The sequence below is a fragment of the Emydura macquarii genome, unplaced genomic scaffold, assembly GCF_026122565.2.
Source record: "Emydura macquarii macquarii isolate MOO-44397 ecotype Brisbane River unplaced genomic scaffold, CSIRO-AGI_Emac_v2 contig_2627, whole genome shotgun sequence".
Taxonomy (NCBI): Eukaryota; Metazoa; Chordata; order Testudines; family Chelidae; genus Emydura; species Emydura macquarii.
This window is the reverse complement of record NW_027132764.1, coordinates 306,283-325,295: the sequence shown is the minus strand read 5'-3', so window position 1 is coordinate 325,295 and position 19,013 is coordinate 306,283. Positions and strand designations below refer to the sequence as shown.

General features: G+C 51.2%; 1 protein-coding gene across 1 annotated transcript; it reads left to right on the top strand.

Annotated features, from left to right (window-relative positions):
* The first annotated feature begins 363 nt into the window (after nt 1-363).
* Nucleotides 364-17,797, top strand: SGF29 (SAGA complex associated factor 29). Its single transcript, XM_067563896.1, has 10 exons — nt 364-494; nt 989-1,074; nt 1,384-1,459; nt 14,020-14,092; nt 14,178-14,242; nt 14,434-14,563; nt 14,640-14,786; nt 16,687-16,722; nt 16,826-16,988; nt 17,157-17,797. The coding sequence occupies exons 1-10, from the start codon at nt 386-388 to the stop codon at nt 17,271-17,273; spliced, it is 1,002 nt and encodes a 333-aa protein (XP_067419997.1). The 5' UTR covers nt 364-385; the 3' UTR covers nt 17,274-17,797.
* The last annotated feature ends 1,216 nt before the right edge of the window (nt 17,798-19,013 follow it).

Below are 19,013 nucleotides of genomic sequence, written 5' to 3'. Positions count from 1 at the left end.
CGGCCACACTGGGGAGCGCGGGAGCAGAGCCCCCCCATGGCCCCTCCCTCCTGCTTACAGCGACTCCCGCCCCCGCAAGGCGGGCTCAGATTGGGCAGCTGCGCCCCGCTCCCCCCAGCCTGCGGGGTGTGTCACGCGCTCCCTAGGACAAAGGAGCAGGAACGCCCGCGGCGCATGCGCCACATCCTGCGCGTGTCTCCTTGAAGACCGAACGCAGCGGCCCCCGGCCGGGCGCCTGGGCTGTGCGCATGCGTGGAATGAGCGAGGGGGCGAGCCCTAGAAACCCAGACCGGTGAGGTGGCAAAGCTCCGCCTTTCGCCGGGAGGCGATAAATACGCATGCGTGGGCATCTCTCCCCGCGCAAATTTCGGAAACTCCATGTCCCATGATGCACCGCAGCACCGCGAGCATGCGTACTGCCGCACTTTCTCCCAGCGGCGCCCCGGAGCCTCCGCGCTGTCGCCAGCACCTCCTACACGCTTCATCCGGTCTCGGTATGGTGCGGGTCGCGGCGGGTGCGGGACTCCCGGCTGGAGAGCGGTTGGCCTCGGGGATTTCGTATGCGGAGGCCGGGCCTTTCGGGTGGGTGGGGGCGGTCGGGCATGCTAATTGAAGAGTGCGCATGCGCCGGAGGCGAGGCGGGCCGCGGGACGGAGAATGCGCATGCGTCACGGGCTTGGGCGCTTGTAAGACGAGGCAGAAGGTGCTGCCATTGCGCATGCGTCCTTGGAGAGGCGCTTTAATCGGGCGGCCGCGTGACTTGAGCTGCGCATGCGTCTCTGAAGGAAAAAAAGCGGGAGTTTTTTCCTGAGTCGAGAGCAGCGCATGCCTGGGGGCGGGGCTTCGTGCCCCTCCCCCCCCCGGCCCCGGGCATCCTGGGAGTGTCTCATGGTCCCCCTGGGAGTGGTGCGGGGGGGCACGTGGGGCCTGGTGGGTGGCAAGTGGGGATGGGATGTGCTGGTGGCTGATTCTTGCCATTCCCCCGCAGGCGCTGCTGCCATGGCCCTCGTGTCGGCCGACTCGCGCATCGCGGAGCTGCTGGGGGAGCTGCACCAGCTCATCAAACAGACACAGGTAACCAGCATCCCTGCCCCAGCTGGGCCTTCCCCTTCCTTGCATCTCTGGGGCTGACGGGAGGGGGCAGGGCAACCTGTGCCTTTCTGTCATCCTTTGGGCTTCCAGAAGTTGGGTGGGTCCCGTCTTGCTGCTCTCGGGTTGAGTGGGGAGCCCTGCCCGCACCAGAGGTGGCTGGAAAGAGGGGAGGAGGGTCACTTTAGGGGAATCCTCTTTGGTTGGAGCAGGGCCAAAGAGCCACCTATCCCCCTCTCCAGGACAGGGCACCACGGGATGCTGCCCCTCATCCCTTTCCCTCTGTGCCCCCAGGAGGAGCGGTCACGGAGTGAGCACAACCTCGTCAACATCCAAAAAACACATGAGCGGATGCAGACAGAGAACAAGAGTGAGTGTGGGAGCTGGGAGCCCAGATGCCTGGGCTCTCTCCCTGGTTCTGGGCTGGGAGCAGGGGGGCTGGGAGCTAGGACTCCTGCATGTCCAGCTGTCCTGCAGTGACTCGAGCATCATGCCAGGCTCAGGGTAGGCTACCAGGAACCAGGGCCCAAGCCTCAAATTGGCTGAGAGTTCTGTACTTGCATTTCACCAACCAGTTATGGTACTAGAGGAGCTTATATTTGATAACAGCATTACTGTGGAGTCTCATACAGTTCCCTTGGGTCCCCGAACCACAGCAACATTCAGGATATTCCCTGTCCCACAGGCACTTACTGTTACCCACACACTAGGGCACCCCATCTTTACCCTGATCCATAGGGCTCAAGGCATAACCTGGTAAAGGTCCCCCCACCCTTTCCCAATCTGTAGAGCTGTGGGGGAAAGGCTCCTAACCTTACCCAGTTTACACACTATGACTCAGGGTCACCCATTCCCGGTCTGTAGGGCTCCAGGTGTAACCTGGTTAATTGAAGTAACCACCCTTTCCTAATTCGTAGGACTCCAGGTATAATTTTCTGCGGGTTTGCAGGATATTTTACCAGTGACAGAGCCTTACACAGTAATATCCTTGTTTTCTGTTTATTAACAATTACCGGAGCAGAACACACATGCTATGCATACAGTGCTCATCACTCCCAATAAGGCAGACAAACTTCTCCTGTTGGCCAATCAGGATGAGATCATCTGGGGACTCCAGCTTTTGCACAGTATGGTTGGCAGGATTTGAGTTTTGGCAGCTCTGATCTTCTTGGGCTGTGTCCTGGAGTTAGGTTCCAAAGAATTGAAAGAACTTCCTTTTGGACCTCAGTTTATATAGTTAAAACTTGGATCCTGCTTCGCTGTACCGTAACCAATCATTTGAAACTAAAGTACTACAAACACCAATCCTAGCCCATTACAAAACCGTTCTTTAACCAATCATATCCCACCACCTTAATTGATTTAAATAGTGCACAGTTAGTTATGCAACAGACAGAAACAATTAAAGAACCAGACCGAAATCTTTCAGATAAACAGTAGAGACATGGGTACCATAGAGACAAAACAATAAGAAATATAGATTTTACAACCACAGCTGTTAAGTGATTCCTTTCCAGACAGAATGCTAGCAAACTAAGTTTTCTTTAAGCATCTTAAAATCTGCTTCTTTATCGGGTGGTGGTAGGTTCTATTAGGACAGTAGCACCTTCTTAACAGCCTGATATTACGTTATTTTGAAGTAATTTCAGAAATGTGAAGATGTGACTACCTGCTACTCAGCTTATAGCTGCTGCCTCTCCTGATATGGCTGCTACTGCTTAGCCCAAGAACAAGGCCTAAGCTTAGCCAAGAAAAACAAGGCTTCAGACCTTACGTTACCCCCAAGTCCATTGCACCTTAGCTGTCAGCCCAAAGATAAGGCTGGTCACCACGTTTATTAGCCAGGGAGGGAAAGCAGAGAGCTCTTCCCCGGGTTAACACAGGTCAGTACACATACGAGTCCCAGCCTGAAGTTCCAAAAGGTGATAGAAGTTCTTATGTGAAGCATGCCCTGCATGTCCTTTGGGGATAACCCAGGCTGAGCAGTGGGGATCTTTTGCTTATGCCTAGTACTTCTCACTCTGCAGAGTCCAAGCAGCAGAACGATGCAGTTCCTCACTAGGGGCTTGAGTACCCCTCTCCCTCCTGCTCTGAGCTGCAGGGGTTGCTGATGGGAGGAATCACTTGCAAGACTCCTCTTTGAGGGCAGGGGAGCAATGAACAAATGTCTTGCGTCCTCTTTGATGTTCCCCTCTGGTCCCCTGGTGTCGCTGGGCCTTCACTGTTGGCCTGACATGACACCTTCTGATGAAGACAGCACTTCCCACCCGTCCACATCTCTCGCCTCCTGTGGGTCTGTGTTGCCACAGAGGCTCAAATATCCCCTTCCAGGGTGGGACGCCGAGAGTAGGCGTGGGATTAATGCTGACAGCAGCTCACCAGCATCCACTACAGTCTAAACATGTCCTTAGACTCCTAATGCCACGGGAGCCAGACAGACCCCAGCCAGGTGTTTGTCAGTGTTCACTGGTGACATAGGGACCGTGGTCTGCCCATGTCACACACCTTATGCAGAACTGGTGTAGGAAGGAGTGTCACTGACCTGCCAAACACACCTCAGGGTCCCCATCATGTTAATGTGTCGTCTGCCACTACAGTTTGTTTTCCCTTGGTGTGGCCTGTTTCCAGCTCAGACTGTGCAAAGCTCGGCTCCAGTGTAACAGCCTGGAGGTGATCCCTTTGGTGCAGTGCAGCCCTATCGGGAGGGAGTGCTCTGTTAGTACCTTAATCTCCTGTTCCTCTCAGCTGTGGCATAGCCTCCCATGTCAGCAACAGCCTCGTTCTGTTCAGTAGGGGTCTGTTTTTTTTACTCCGAAAAGCTATAGGGGGCCTCTTGTCCCCCACCCCCGCCTGCATTAGCACTGCACTTAGGCCAGTGTGTTAGCAGCATCCGTGCACAGCATGCAGGGTTTGCTGAAATCAGGGCTCTTTGGGCAAAGCCAACCCTGTCTCTCACCTGGGTCCATAGCACCTGGACAGGCTTCCCCTTTTTTCCAAGATCTGTTATGGGGGCCACACTGTGGCTAAACCCCATCCCAAGCCTCTGGTAATAGCTGGCCAGACCAATCAAGGATTGAACCTGCTTCTTGATTTGTGGGGCAGGCCAGCTCTGTGTGGCTTCAACCTTCTGAGGGTCAGGGTGACCAAATCCCCCGCAGTGAGATACCTCTGTGGCCCCCAGCTTGCATTTGGACACCTGGCTTCTCTAAACCTCTGCAGTACAGTTCCCACAGGGGGTGGGTGGTCTTGCCAGTCATCAATAAAAATAGCCAAATCATCTATGTAGGCCCTGGAGAAGGTCTGTAACCCCTGCAGCCTCTGGAAGGTTGCCCCAGCATTCATTAACCCAAAAGGCACACCCTTAAAGTCTGAGGGCCAGGTTCTGCTCTGAAAGCTGACTTCCTGGGCAGCAGCATCTAAGGGAATTTACCAATACTCTCAAGCGAAATCCAGTGTACTTCTGAATTTTGCACCCCGCATTAGATCCATTAGGCCCTTGATCCAGGATTCAGGGCACAGGTCAGGTTGGGTGATGGTGTTCACCCTTCCAAAATCCACACAGAACCTCATGGGTTTGTCTTTTAGGCACCATCGCAATTGGAGATGCCCAACACCTTTTCGATGTAGTAATGGCCCTCACCTCCAGCATGCTGCCCACTTCCTCCTGAATGTGTCTTTGCGCCTCCCCGTCGGCACAGCGTGCCCTGCTGAAGCAGGGACCCTGGCGTTTCCAAGCAGCGCACTCTTTGGTTGGTTACACCTGCCTGCTTGGAAAACACCTGCCTGCAGTATTTCAAGAGGGCCAACCTCTCTTGCGTTTGGATTGGGTCCAAAACCTTCCAAGTTTCCTTCTTATCCTCCTTGACCAGATCAATTAAAGTGCCTGTAAAGGCTCCCTCACCAGCACAACAGATGAGGTTCACCCTATCTTCCTGTCAGCCCATTCACATGTACTGTTTGCACTGCTCCCTTGCCATGGGGCATCCTTACATCATATGGGCTCATTCACTCTCTCTAGCACCTCAGAAGGTCCCTCCCAACAATCCTGCATCTCTTCTCCCTTCCTCCCGCCCCTGGAATCAACACATGCCCTGTAATCCAGCCTGGCTCTCATGCTGTGTTCTGACTCCTTTCAGGTTGTGACGTACTAAGTCCATCGTTGCCTTCAAATTTTCTTGAAAAGGAGTGACCGACTCCACATGGGCTGCCCTGTCTACCTTCGTGCGGGCCCCCCAGACACCTCATGTTACAGAGCCCCTCGCTGTTGTCCCGTAAAGGACATTTCATGCTGCCTGGAGTGGCTCTCAACTGTGAGTGCCAATCTTGGGTCAGACTGTCAGGAAATAGGGCAGACACCCCAAACTGGTGGTATGTTCTATAATTAGATTTCACCAAGCCAATAACAAATGTGCAGTCCTTGATCACAGTACCAGTCTTGCCATGGAGCCACAGACAGTCCTCTTTGCCTTTCCAATCTACCTTGCCACCCAGACACACTGGACTTCGTGATACTGGTCGCTGTACCAAATATCCCATCAATTAAGTTACTCCCAACCACAAAGGGTCTCTCATCCCAGGTCAGCAGTTACTCTCGATTGCACACCAAAGACCATGCTGGCAGCCAGTTTCTCTAGTGAACTAACTAAAGGTTTATTAGCTAAGAAAAGGAAATGAAAGTTTAGTGAGAGGTTAAAGCAGGTAAAATACATTAACAGGTGAGTCAGAGTTTGTAAGTCCAAAATGGTAGCAGAGATGTAGTAATAAGTCTCTCAGGGTTACCCAAAGTAACGTTGGGGATCTCCATCTTACTTCTGGAATGCTTCCCTGTGAGTGTCCAAACAGCTCAGAGATGAAGGATCTTTCCTTGAATCCGTCTTTTATATCTTCTTCACGCAGAAAGCTTGCTGCTGTGCTCTGGGCCTACATTGGCCTTCCTTTGCTGGCTGGGTTGCTGGCTGGCTCTTCTTCCCTGTAGAAGCTTCCCTTCTTGTGTTACAAAATCTTCTCTTTCTCCAGGTGGGGCCTATGCTAAGCTGCCACCCTTCCTTGTTCCAAAGAAGGATCAGATTGCTGAGCAGCTACAAATTCTTTTTGTTTCACTTACGCCCAGAGCAGATTCTGGCAAAACAAAAGAATTTTCAAATCCCTCCTCCGCAGGCAAGCTGTTATTCTCAACAAAGGCTTGAGAGCATTTCTCTCCCCTTCACAGCCTTCCTGCTGCCCACAGACAAACAGGTGTATCAGATCCACATTTTCCCTGGGACGTGGTTATAACATTAACATGGTTAGACATAGCTACAGTGTTATTACCCATCAGAATATCAGTGGGCAGCCAATTCCTAATGCCAACCACAACATCACCCTTAAAATCTTCCCACTCAAGGTGGACTTCAGCTAGAGGTACAGTCACAGAAAATCCAGCCAAAGCCCAAATATTCAGACTCTTGCCTTTCAGTTTGTCCTCCTTCACAAAAGTTACCTTAACCAAAGTAACTTGGCATTGAGTTTACCGGATGGAGGAACACAGCATCCCATCTTCTCTCACACTCTTAATAAATTTTTCCTTACCATCCCAAGACTTAGTCCTAATATAGTCTCTGAGGCCACTCTCCACAATTTTTGTGGGGATCAAGGTGGTAACCGTGGCAGTCATGGTGGGGGTTGTGGGTGCAGATTGTGGGGTGACTAAGTTTTAAACAATTTGGTTTTACATGACCAGGAGCTGCACAATGGTGGCAGACAACCGGCTTTCCCTTAGGATTGGAGGTTTTAAAATCTGGGCTCCCTTCAAGATTTTTTTTTAAAAAAAAAAACAAAATTGAGGCTAGGTTGATTCTTAGAGCCTTCATCCCTTTTGACCTGGGGAGCAGAGGAATTACCCTGGGGTTTGCGCTCTTCGCGAGCCCTTGACTCAAAATACTCATCAGCAATTTGTGCTGCCACCAGAGCTGTGGAAGGTTTTTTGTCACAGATGGCCACTTTTACCTCATCAGTGACTGTCCACCATAATTGCTCTTATGCCATCAAATCTAACAGTTTGTCAAAGTTACCATCAGCCCCTGCCCCATTTTGACACATAGCTATGCAGCTTATGCACATATTGCACATGGATGATATTGTCAGACATTTGAAGATTTCTAAACTTCAGTCGATAAAACTCGGGGTGATCCGAAACCTTTTCAATACAGTTCCTTTAAAGTTCTTATATATCCTGGCATGCCCACCTCCATTTCATTAAGACTTGTTTGGCTTTTCCAGTCAATTTCGTTAAGAGGATTGGCCTCCATTTATCCCCTGGAATCTTATGGATATTACACATTCCCTCAAAGGTGGATAGGACCCCCTCAGTGCAGTCAGACTCATGATAAATCGGGCAGGCTTTCTCTTATTCCCTGCTGTTGGGAGGGGATGTACCTCTTTGCCTCTCCAGCCTACCTTGCCACCCAGACACACTGGAGTTTGAGATACTGATCTCTTTACCAAATATCACATCACATTAGGTTGTGAGTTGATTTCCCCAGGTCAACAAATACTCTTGATCTCACCCCCAAGACCACACTGGCAGCCAATTTCTCCAGTGAACTAACTTAAACTTCCTTAGCTAAGAAAAGGAAATGAGTTAGCGGTTAAAGCAGGTAAAATACATTAACAGGTGAGTCAGGGTTGGTAAGTCCAAAATGGTAGCAGAGATGTAATAATTAGCTAGTTTTCCATAAGTCTCTCAGAATTACTCAAAGTAATGTAGGGGATCTCCGTATTGCTTCTGGAACGCTTCCCTGTGAGTGTCCAAACAACTCAGAGATGAAGGATCTTTCCTTGAATCCATATTTTATATCTTCTTCACACAGAAAGCTTGCTGCCGGGCTCTGTGCCCACGTGGGCCTGCCTTTGCTGGCTGTGCGTGAGGAATGCAGACTGAGTCTCTGAATTCCCATTGTGAACTCTATGGCCCTTGCTTTGAATATAGCAACCGTCTTCACGTACATTTCTGAGGCTCCGGTCGCATTTGATGGGTAAATGTCATTGCAGGGATATACACTATGTAAATTGTAATGTAATATCCCACAACCATCCGTCATTAGTTCTCATGAAGTTTACACATCTTAATACTAACTCACTCTTTGGATCTAGGGTTAATGAAGTACAGGGCTATATATAATTTAATGAACAGCACCGAAACAGGTTATAGATGAGGGAAGACACTATCATTCACATTTTGTTGAACTAAACTAACATTTGAGTGAATGAGTACGCTTAACATTGCTTTGGTATTCACCCACAAATTAATTGGCCTATTGCTCTGACCTGAGCTGGCCTGTTTAGCATCACAGAGATCAAAGGGGGTGAACCCCGTAGACTCTTGGGGGCCACACCTGTACTCAAATAACACATGCCAGTCATTCTCTGAGCCAGTAACATACATTGTCCGTGTAGATTTCAGTATCCCATGGAATCTTTCCACCAGACTGTTGGTCTCTGGTGATAGAGGGTGGCTTTTCCGTGCATCACTCCACACAACTCCCCTAACTTTTTGAAAACTGCAGACATGACATTTGCACCCAGTCTGAGAAGATTTCCCTGGGGAAAGTGACTCTGCTAAGAACGGTGATTAGGACAGGAGCCGTAGTTGCTATATTAGACAGCTGTTACTTCAGGGGATCTGATGGCAGAAACCACCACCATGGATTTTTTTCATTCTTGGCGGGACTGGGTAGGGGTCTCACAATATCCACAGACATCCTGGCAAACACCTGCTTAACAATTGGCAATGACTGCAAAGGTGCATTTCAGGATCCCTTTAACCTCTTGGGATTCTGACATGATTCTTGGTGTAATTTTTCCATCTCAAACCCTGGGCCAACAGAAATTCTGTTTGAACTTCTGCTGGGTTCTCTCCATGCCTCTGTGTCCAGCAGAGAAGCAATCATGAGCCACATGCAGTAACTCAGCCCTGTACTTATCAGGCACAAACACCTGCTTGCAAACCTCCCCAGGGCATCTTTTTCCCTCTGGAAGCCTCCGTATACAACAAACCTCCTAGAAAAACCCTCCTCTTCCCTTGCGCAGCCAGGGTGTTGTTCTGAGCCACATTACTCTCCCTGAGCCTCAGTAAACTCCTTTGGCATCTCATTCAGTTTAAGAGCTAACTCTTGCAAAGCAACAGACTCTCCAACCCTTCTCTGGGGACAAACTGTTACTTTCAGTTGACAGAGGACTGAGGGTGTTTCCCCCTCTGCAGTCCTCCCTGCTGTCCACAGATAAGCCAAGCGAAGCAGAGCCAGGCTCCTGGCTGCGAGTTATGATGTTAACTGGCTTAGACCTGGCTCCAATGTCATTGCCTATTAAAACATCAGGGGGAAGCTGTGCCATTCCCCTGGTGCAATGTGGACTGGTGAATTGCTGTGTCACCCCAATCCCCCACTCCTGGAGCCCATCTTACTCGCCTCTGCTGTGAGAAATCCCACTCCTGAGGAGTTCATGCACAACCTTCAGCATGTAAGCTGCTCACAACTAAGTGAGTGAGTACTTCTAGCCAGCCACTCTTTGGATTATACAACAGAATAACACTAGCAATTACCCCCAGTCCTAGATGCATCGCTAGGAACCTCAGTCTTACAATGTTTAGTCGTGCACCCTGAACAATGGAAGCTCCTACAAGCTCGTCAGTTTAACAAAGAAATTGATATGCACCAGCCTTGTTACTCTAAGTGAATTCTCCAATACACTTCAAACCAAATGCACTGCTTTAGGTAGAGAGCAAACAAACAAGTTTATTAACCACAGAAGGATTTTAAGTGACTATAAGTCAAAGCAGAACTAGTCAGATTTGATCAAGATAAACACAAGCAAAACGCATTCTAAACTAAGTTTAACACTTTCAACAACCTTACAAACTTAGGCGATTCTCACCACAGGCTAGCTGGTTCTCTTCAGCCAGGCTCTCCCCCTGGGTCAGCACTTCAGTTGCTTGGTGGTGTATGTAGATGAGGATGGAAGAGAGAGAACATGGTAAATGTATCCCCTTTCTATAATATTCCTTCTCCCCTGTTGGGCTTTGTGTCCCCTCCACCCCCACTAGGATCAGGTGACAAACAATATCCTTATATAGACTCATCCACGTCCTGAATCCGTGAGCATCACCACCTCAGGGTTCCAAGCTGGCCAAGGCAAGGGAGGTGACTCACTCGAGAGTCCAAGTGATCCTCCAATGATGCCCAAGTCAGTCCTTTGCTCCTGGAAGACTGAGCTGGGTTTGTGCTGTACATGCCTTGATGAGGTGTGACCTGCCCCTCTGCTCCTGGAGAGTTTTGCCTGGACATGTTTCAAGCCATGAGGGCATGTCTTTGGAAATATTACATAGTGAAGCCTCATCACTATACACGTGATGTTACAACAAACATTACTGTAACTGTAATGATCACTACCTCATGAGCCTTCCAGAGACATCTTGCATTAGCCAAGACACTGTAAGGGTGACCATGGGGGTGCAGGCTGTCTCAGGTGTGGATTTCTAATGCCCAGAATAATGCCCGTTTATAAGCCTTACACTCTAGTTAAACCGTGGGTGGCCAACGGTCCAGATACAGGGAATTCAGCCAGAGCTAATATTTTTAAATTTTTACCTTTCTCCCTTACCAAATTTTCCTTGACCAAAGTGACTTGGGACACAGTGTCCCTCTAGCCTTTACAATCTGTACATGCTTAATAAATTCTTCACTACCCCTCAAGCCTTAGCCCTAATATATTTTTTCTAGACACTCTTAGTGACAGTTTCTTGGAGCAGCTAGTCCTGGAACCTCCAAGGGGGAGAGGCAATTCCTGATTTAGTCCTCAGTGGAGCACAGGATCTGGTCCAAGAGGTCAATAGAGCGGAACTGTGCAGCAGTAGCGATCATAGTCTTTGTTAAATTTAACATTCTGTGTGTGTGTGTGTGTGTGTGTGTGTGTGTGTGTGTGTGTGTGTGTGTGTGTGTGTGTGTGTGTGTGTGTGTGTGTGTGTGTGTGTGTGTGTGTGTGTGTGTGTGTGTGTGTGTGTGTGTGTGTGTGTGTGTGTGTGTGTGTGTGCAAAATACCATAGAAGCCCACCACAGTAGCATTTAACTTCAAAAAGGAGAACTGCACAAAAATGAAGAAGCTAATTAAACGGCAATTAAAAGGGACAATCACAAGAGTGAAATGCCTGCAACCTGCATGGAAACTTTTTAAACACACCATAATAGAGGCACAAATTAAATGTATACCCCAAATTAAAAAAAAAAATCTGTAAGACCAAAAAATGCCACCATGACTAGACAACAGAATAAAAGAGGCAGTTAGAGGCAAAAAGGCATCCTTTAAAAATTGGAAGTCCAATCCTACTGAGGAAAATAGAAAGGAGCAGAAGCTTTGACAAGTCAAGTTTCTGTATAACTAGGCAGGCTAAAAAATAACTTGAAGTGTATCTAGCAAAAGACACACAAACAGCAAAAAGAGTTTTAAGCACATCAGTAGCAGGAAACCTGCCTGACAATCAAGGAACTAAAGCAGAATTCAAGGAAGACAAGGCCCTTGCAAATAAGAAATGAATTCTGCAGGGGCTGTGAGGAAGATTCCCACATCTGAGCCATTCTTTTTAGGTAACAAATCGGAGCAACGCTCCCAGATTGAGGTGACATTAGAGGTGGTTTTGGAACAAGCTGATAAATTAGAGAGTAATAAATCCCCAGGCCCACCTGGTATCACCCAAGAGTTCTGAAGGAATTCATATATCAAATTGCAGAACTAATAACTGCTATTTAATCTATTGCTTAAATCAGCCTGTGTACCAGATGACTGGAGGATAACTAATGTAACATTGATTTTTTTTAAAATGCTTCAGAGGCGATCCTGGCTATTACAGGCCAGTAAGCCTATCTTCAGTGCCAGGCAAATTGGTTGAATCTATAGCAAAGAACAGAATTAACAGACACATAGCTGAACGCGATTTGTTGGGAAAGAGTCAGCACAGCTTTTGTGAAGGGAAATCACCGATCTACTAGAATTCTTTGAGAGTGTCAACAAACATCTAGACAAGGGTGATCCAGAGGATGTAGCTCTTGGACTTTCCGAAAGCCTTCTATAAAGAAGGTTCTTCATCAAAGGCTCTTAAGCATAGTAGGCAGTCATGGGATAAGCGAGAAGGTGTTCTCATGGAGCAAACTTGTTAAAAGACAGAAAACAAAGGGTAGGAAAAAATAATCAGTTTTCACAGTGAGTAGAGAGAAATAGCAGGGTCCCCCAAGGATCTGCACTGGGACCAGTGTTGCTCACATATTCATAAATTATCTGGAAAAAAACGGTAAGCAGTGAGGTGAAAAAGTTTACAGATGATACAAAATTATTCAAGATAGTTAAGTCCAAAGCCAGCTGAAGAGTTACAAAGGGATCTCACTAAACTGGATGACTGGGCAACAAAATGGCCGATGAAATTTGATGTTGATAAATGCAAGGTAATGCACATTGGAAAATGTAATCCCAATTATGCATACAAAATGATAGGGTCTAAACTAGCTGTTACCACTCAGGAAAGAGATCCACTCATTGTGGATAGTTCTCTGAAAACATCCCCTCAATATGCAGCAGCAGTCAAGAAAGCTAACAATGTTGGGAACCATTAGAAAAGGGATCAATAATAAGGCAGAAAATATCACAATGCCACTATAAATCCAGGGTATGCCCACACCTTGAAATCTGTATACGGTTCTGGTCGCCCCTATCTCAAAACCGATATTTTAGAATTGGAAAAGCTCTAGAGAAGGGCAACAAAAATGAGTGGTATGGAACAGCTTTCATATGAGGAGAGATTAAAAAGACTGGGTGTTGTTCATCTTAGAAAAGCGACAACTAAGGGGAGGGTATGATAGAGGGCTGTAAAATCATGAATGCTATGGAGACAGGGCAAAGGGCAGTGTTACTTACCCCTTCACGTAACACAAGAACCAGCGCTTAGCAAGTAAAACAAACATAGGGAAGGATTTCACACAACGCACAGACAAACTGTGGCACTCATTGCCAGGGAATGTTGTGAAGGCCAAAAGTATAACTGGGTTCAGCAAAGAACTAGATGAGCTCACGAAGGATAGGTCCAACAATGGCTATTAGCCAGGATGATCAGGGACACAATCCCATGTGCTGAATTTCCCTATCCCTAGCCTCTGTTTGCCAGAAGCTGGGCCTGGATGACAGCGGGTGGATCACTTGATGATCACCTGTTCTCTTCATTCCCTCTGAAGCACCTGGCAATGGCCACTGCTGGGCTAGATGGACCGTTGGTCTGACCCATCATGGCTGATCTTACCTAGTTCACTAAGATTTTCTATTGCCGCCACTGGGGCAGTGCTGGCAGCACTCCCTGTGGCAGGTGGGGGTGCAGATCATGGGGTTACCTTAAGTTTTGGGCAGTTTAGTTTTTCTGGCCAGGAGCCCTCCACTGATGGCAGATCTCCAGCCTTCCCTTAAGGTAGGGTTTCCAACTCGGGGCTCCCTGGGGATTTTTATCAGAGTTGGGGTTGAATTTATTTCCAGTCCCCTCCTCCCTCTTACGCTAGGTGATGGCAATTTCCCTGCCCCTGCGATTTGCGCCTGCCATGGGCCCTTCATTCAACATATTCATCGGCAATTTCTACAGTCTCTAAAACTGGGGATGGTTTTCGTCCCAGACGGCTGCCTTCACCTCACTTGTAATTATCCCTAACAGCTGCTCCTGGGCCATCAGACCAGCCAGTTTTCCACTGTCACCTTCAGCCCCCGTTATCCATTTTCTCATAAATGTTCACATTTTAGGTATATATTCAGCATAAGGGACATAGTCAAACACCCTGAGGTTTCTGTACTTCGGTCGATGAGTCTCGGGTCTCGTGGTTAGATGGGGAGGCTGGGACTCCTGGGTTTTAACACCTCTGTCTCCCACAGTCTCCCCATATTACCGGACCAAGCTTCGTGGACTCTACACGACTGCCAAAGCTGACGCAGAGGCCGAATGCAAGTGAGTGCTTTCTCTTTCCCGCCTCCCCATGGCTGCCAGTGGCTCTCGCCCCACTGCTTACTCCCCCTCTGTCCTCCCCCCACAGCATCCTACGCAAGGCACTGGACAAGATTGCAGAGATCAAATCCCTTCTGGAGGAGCGGCGCATTGGTGAGTGTCCCCCCACACCTGCCCCTCTGAATAGGCCATGGTGGGGGCACTCATTTCAGCATTCGGCATCGGTGGGAAATTCCATGGTCCCCTGGTCTGGGACACTGGGTTGGTGGGTCTGGGTCCTGGGGGGGCGAGAAGGGAGCCTAGCTCTATGGGGATCACCCTACTTTCTCCCCTCCCCCCCACAGCTGCCAAGATCGCTGGGCTCTACAACGACTCAGAGCCGCCCCGCAAGACCATGCGCCGGGGCGTCCTCATGACCCTCCTCCAGCAGTCAGCCATGACGCTTCCCTTGTGGATCGGCAAGCCTGGGGACAAGTGAGTGTCGCTGGGTAGCCCAGGACAGGGTTTCCTGGCCCCACTCCCCGAGCTAACCTTGACCTCCTCCCCACAGGCCGCCCCCACTCTGTGGCGCTATCCCCGCTGCCAGCGATTATGTGGCCAAGCCAGGAGACAAGGTGGCTGCTCGTGTCAAGGCCGTGGATGGGGATGAGCAATGGATCTTGGCTGAGGTGGTGAGCTACAGCCATGCCACTAACAAGTGAGCACCAGTTGCGGGGACCTCTGGGGCACTCAGTTGGATTGGAGTCAGCCAACCATGGAGCTGGGCAGCAAGGTGTACCAGACAATCCTGTGTTGACCCCTGGTCTAGTGTCTCAAGGGAGTCGGCTCTGTAGTAGGGGGACACACACATTTCTCTAGTCAGTTAGGAGCTGTAATGCTACAGTCACCCAGTCTTTGGGGTATAGAAATGCCAGTCTAAGCACTCATGGGAGATGACTCTATGGTCCTGCAACCGTTGGGACTTAAACCCCTTTTCTTCCCACTTCAGAATGGTAACTGTGGTTCTACAGCCATACGGACATAGAAACGCCTCTCTTTACATTTTAGGAGGGTGTCTCTATGGTTTCTGCTGTCTTCATAGCACAGAAACCCCTTTCATCTTAACAGGTGTGACTCTGGTTCTGTAGCATTAGAGGAATGGAAGCTCCTCTCCAGATGCTCAAGCGTGGTGGCTCTGTGGTCCTGGAGTGTTCCAGGCATAAGATAGCATTGGAATGCTTATTTAGGGACTTAAAGGCGATGGCTCAATGCCATTGCAACTCTAGGGGCATAGAAACTCTCTAGCCACCCAAGGGAGAAGGCTCTATGGTTTTCCATTAAGAGCTGCATAGAAATGCCTCTCTGGCCACGCAGTGGAACTGAGTCTATGGTTCGGAAATGCTAGGGCATAGTTTCTCAACCTGTGGGATACGCGAGACACAGGCAGAGGGTACCTGGGGAAAAACTGAGTGAAGGGGAGGCGGGCAGCAGCTGCCGACTTCTGGGGGAGGCGGGCAGCAGCAGCAGGTTGCTTCCCACCCGGTCCCAGCTCCCAGCTGGGAAGTGAGTGGTAGCCGCCAGCTCTTGGGGGAGGCGAGTGGTGGCCGCCCGCTTCCTGCTAGGTCCCAACTCCAAGATGGGTGGCAGCCCCCACTTCCGGAGAAGGCGGGCGGCAGCTCCCTGCTTCCCGCCCGGTCCCAGCTGCCAGCTGGGAGGCAGGTGGCAGCTATTAGCTTCTGGGGGAGACAGGCTTCTGGGGGAGATTAGCTTCTGGGGCGTCCAGGTGGGAGCCTGGTGGCAGCCTCTTGAGTCTCACGAGGTGGGCTTGCAGCTGGGTGGCAGCCACCCGCGCCCCAGCTCCGAGCCAAAGGACAGCCTCCAGTACCCTGGCTTGAAGATGGGCAGCAGCCGCCTGCCCACATCCCTGGGTCCCAGCCGGCGTGGAAGCCTCCTCTGCCTCAGCTCGGATTGGGTGGTAGTCACCCACCTCCTGGGCTGGCAGCCAGGCTGCAGCCACCTGCAACTTGCCTGGGTGGCAGCCCCCCTCCTTGGCTCAAAGCCCAGTGCCCAGAAAACGTGTCAATTTCACTGCTCTAGCTGAGCAGTGAAATTGACAACTATGACAGCCCCAGATTTCACCAGGTACCCTCTTTTCCTGTCTCTCTCTCACCACTTCCTTCTCTCAAATTTATGGCAAAAAATTTGGCACGGTGCTTTATATTACCCAGCATTGGCATGCCACGCAAAGCCTCCTACCTTTGGCCAACATCATCTCTAGTCCAGCTACATACTTGAGTTGTGCACCCCTGGTGTAAAGGTGGTAACTCTACCCACACTAGGGATCTGATATCTGTCATATCACGGCCTTAGAGACTCAGCCCTTCTTCCAACATATGGCTCACATTAGTCTGTAAATATAAAATCCTGTGGAATATTGAGTGTTGGGTACTTAACATTTTCAGAAGTTAGGGGGTACTTGCTACTTAAAAGGTTGAGAAACATTGCGCTAGGGGCATAGACGTGCCTCTCTGGCCACTCAGTGGAGCTGACTCTCTGGTTCCTGAAACCTTAGGTCTTTAGTTTGCCTCCCTCACAGCCGACGTCTCCTCTCTTTGCAGGTACGAGGTTGATGATATCGATGAAGAAGGGAAAGAGTAAGTGACATGAGGAGAAAAGAAACAGAGAGGGGAAGGTAGGGGTGGGGTGCTCTCATCCGGAGAGGGGATCCCTGGTCTCACTGTCTTCCTCGCCCCCCAGGCGTCACACCCTGAGCCGCCGCCGCATCATCCCGTTGCCCCAGTGGAAGGCGAACCCCGAGACAGACCCCGAGGCGCTGTTCCAGAAGGACCAGCTGGTGTTGGCGCTGTATCCCCAAACGACTTGCTTCTACCGGGCCCTGATCCATGCACCACCCCAGCGGGTAAGGGCCCTTCCCTCCCCTCTGGCACTGATCTGAGACTGGCTGGCTTGAGGGGGGCGGGGGGGAAGGGACATGGGGCCTCTTCCCTCTAGGGGGTGTTGGCTCCTATCCATCCCAGGGCGGAGGGGTGGGAAGGGCTCTGGCATCTCTCACGCTGCCTCTCTCTAGCCGCAGGACGATTACTCGGTGCTCTTCGAGGACACGTCCTACGCAGACGGCTACTCTCCACCCCTTAACGTGGCCCAGAGATACGTGGTGGCCTGTAAGGAGACCAAAAAGAAGTGACTGCAGGGGGCGGAGCGTGGAGGGGCATCGATGGGGGGCAGCCTTGAGAGTAATAAAGTCTCTCCTCCCCTCCGCCCCATGGCACTGTGCAGTGATTCATGGTGACGCCTCCCTGGCGTGGGGCCAAGAGAGCAGACCACTCCGTGGGGCGGGGTCAGCATGTTCCAACATATCCAGCTGTAGCACCCCAGGACTGGGAGGGGAACCCCAGGGGAGTGGGGTGGGGTGAGGATACTTGTCTGTGCCCACAGGCAGCACAGTACCCACCCCCCAGCTCTGCAGGCCCTTTCCTCTGCCAGCTGGCCAAGTGTGCCCCTGGCCCTCAGCCCCCTGAGTGCAGTTGAGGGGCAGAGCAGCGAGCCTGGAGCTAAATCGATGGCTCAGGGTCCTGGTTTCCTCTGCGCTGTCTGTGCCCCCCACCCGTGCGTACCCATGGTGCCCACCGCTCCACTGCCTCCCTGGAGCCAGCCCCTGCACACCGCCCTCACCTAGCTCTGGCTCACAACCATGGTCGCCTGCTTAATGGCAGAGCAGGATTCAGCGACGCGTGGCCAAGGGCACCAGCCCAGGTTACTGAGTGGCCGAAAACCTAACCACACACTGGGCCTGTCCCACACCCTATCCTAGCTGCCCCAGGGAGGGGTGGTGGGAAACGTGTGCTCCCCACCCAAATCCCCCAGCATGTGGGGCTACGGCTGCGGGGAGCGTTAACAGTTTATACAGTTGGAGTGTTTTGAATCTCACCAGTGGTTGTCGCTGAAGGAGGCTGGCCTGGTAACGGGGCCCTGCAATTTCCTGCCACGCAGCGTTTCAATCAGTGGCCCCCAAACTTTTCCTGGGATTCCCCCCCCGCCCCCCCCAAAGGACCTGGGGTTGGGAGTGGAGCCACAGTTGAGGGTGGGTCTGGGGCCCAGAAGCAGAACTGGGACCTAGGGCCAAGTGTGGGTGCAGCTCTGCAGCCAGGCTGGGAGCCAGGGCCTGGCTAGGGGTGGGGCTGGGGCTGGGAGTGTAATGGGGGCTGGGCCTGGGGCCAGGGCTGGAGCCGAGTGGGGCTGGGTGGCATGTCCTCCTTGGGTGCCTATGCCACCCCCCCAACGTTCCTCTGTGCTCCCCTAGGGATGTCCCCACAGTTGGTGGGGAGGGGGGCTGGTTTAAATATGAAACCAGATAGGAAGCTGGGTAAAAGCCCCTAACTTTTGCACAAACTGGGAACATTTAGATTAAAAATAAGCTGCAGATAACCATGGCCATGGGCTGGCTCCATGAACCTGAATCCTGCCAGGTGCCAGGCCTGTCCCCGCCACCTCGTCCCACCCTGGGGAGCTAGGACCTCGGCCCCAGACCCCATGAGGGCAATGTGCCTTCTGATGGGTGCCAACCTGTGCCCCCCCAGCTCCTGTCACGCCAGGCCCAGCCTCATCCCTTTTCAGCCCCCAGGGGTTTTGGTAGCACCAGGTTATGGCCAATGCCCCCGCACCGCAATCAGGGGCTTCTTTTCTGGCCTCCTTTGTGCCAGCCCCAGCCCGCAGTGTGGCTGGGCCATCTGCACCAGGTGGGCCCAGGTCTCAGCGCTGAGCCCCCCCCGATGGATTTGTTGCTCTCACTAACGGGGCACCAGCCAGGTTGCAGCTGGCAGCAGACAGGCCCCGGCCCAGGGCGCTGATGGGCACCAGGCCTGGCTGGACCGGTCAAAGGCACCAGTCCCACACCAGTCCCAGCTGCTGCCCCCACCATCTTGGC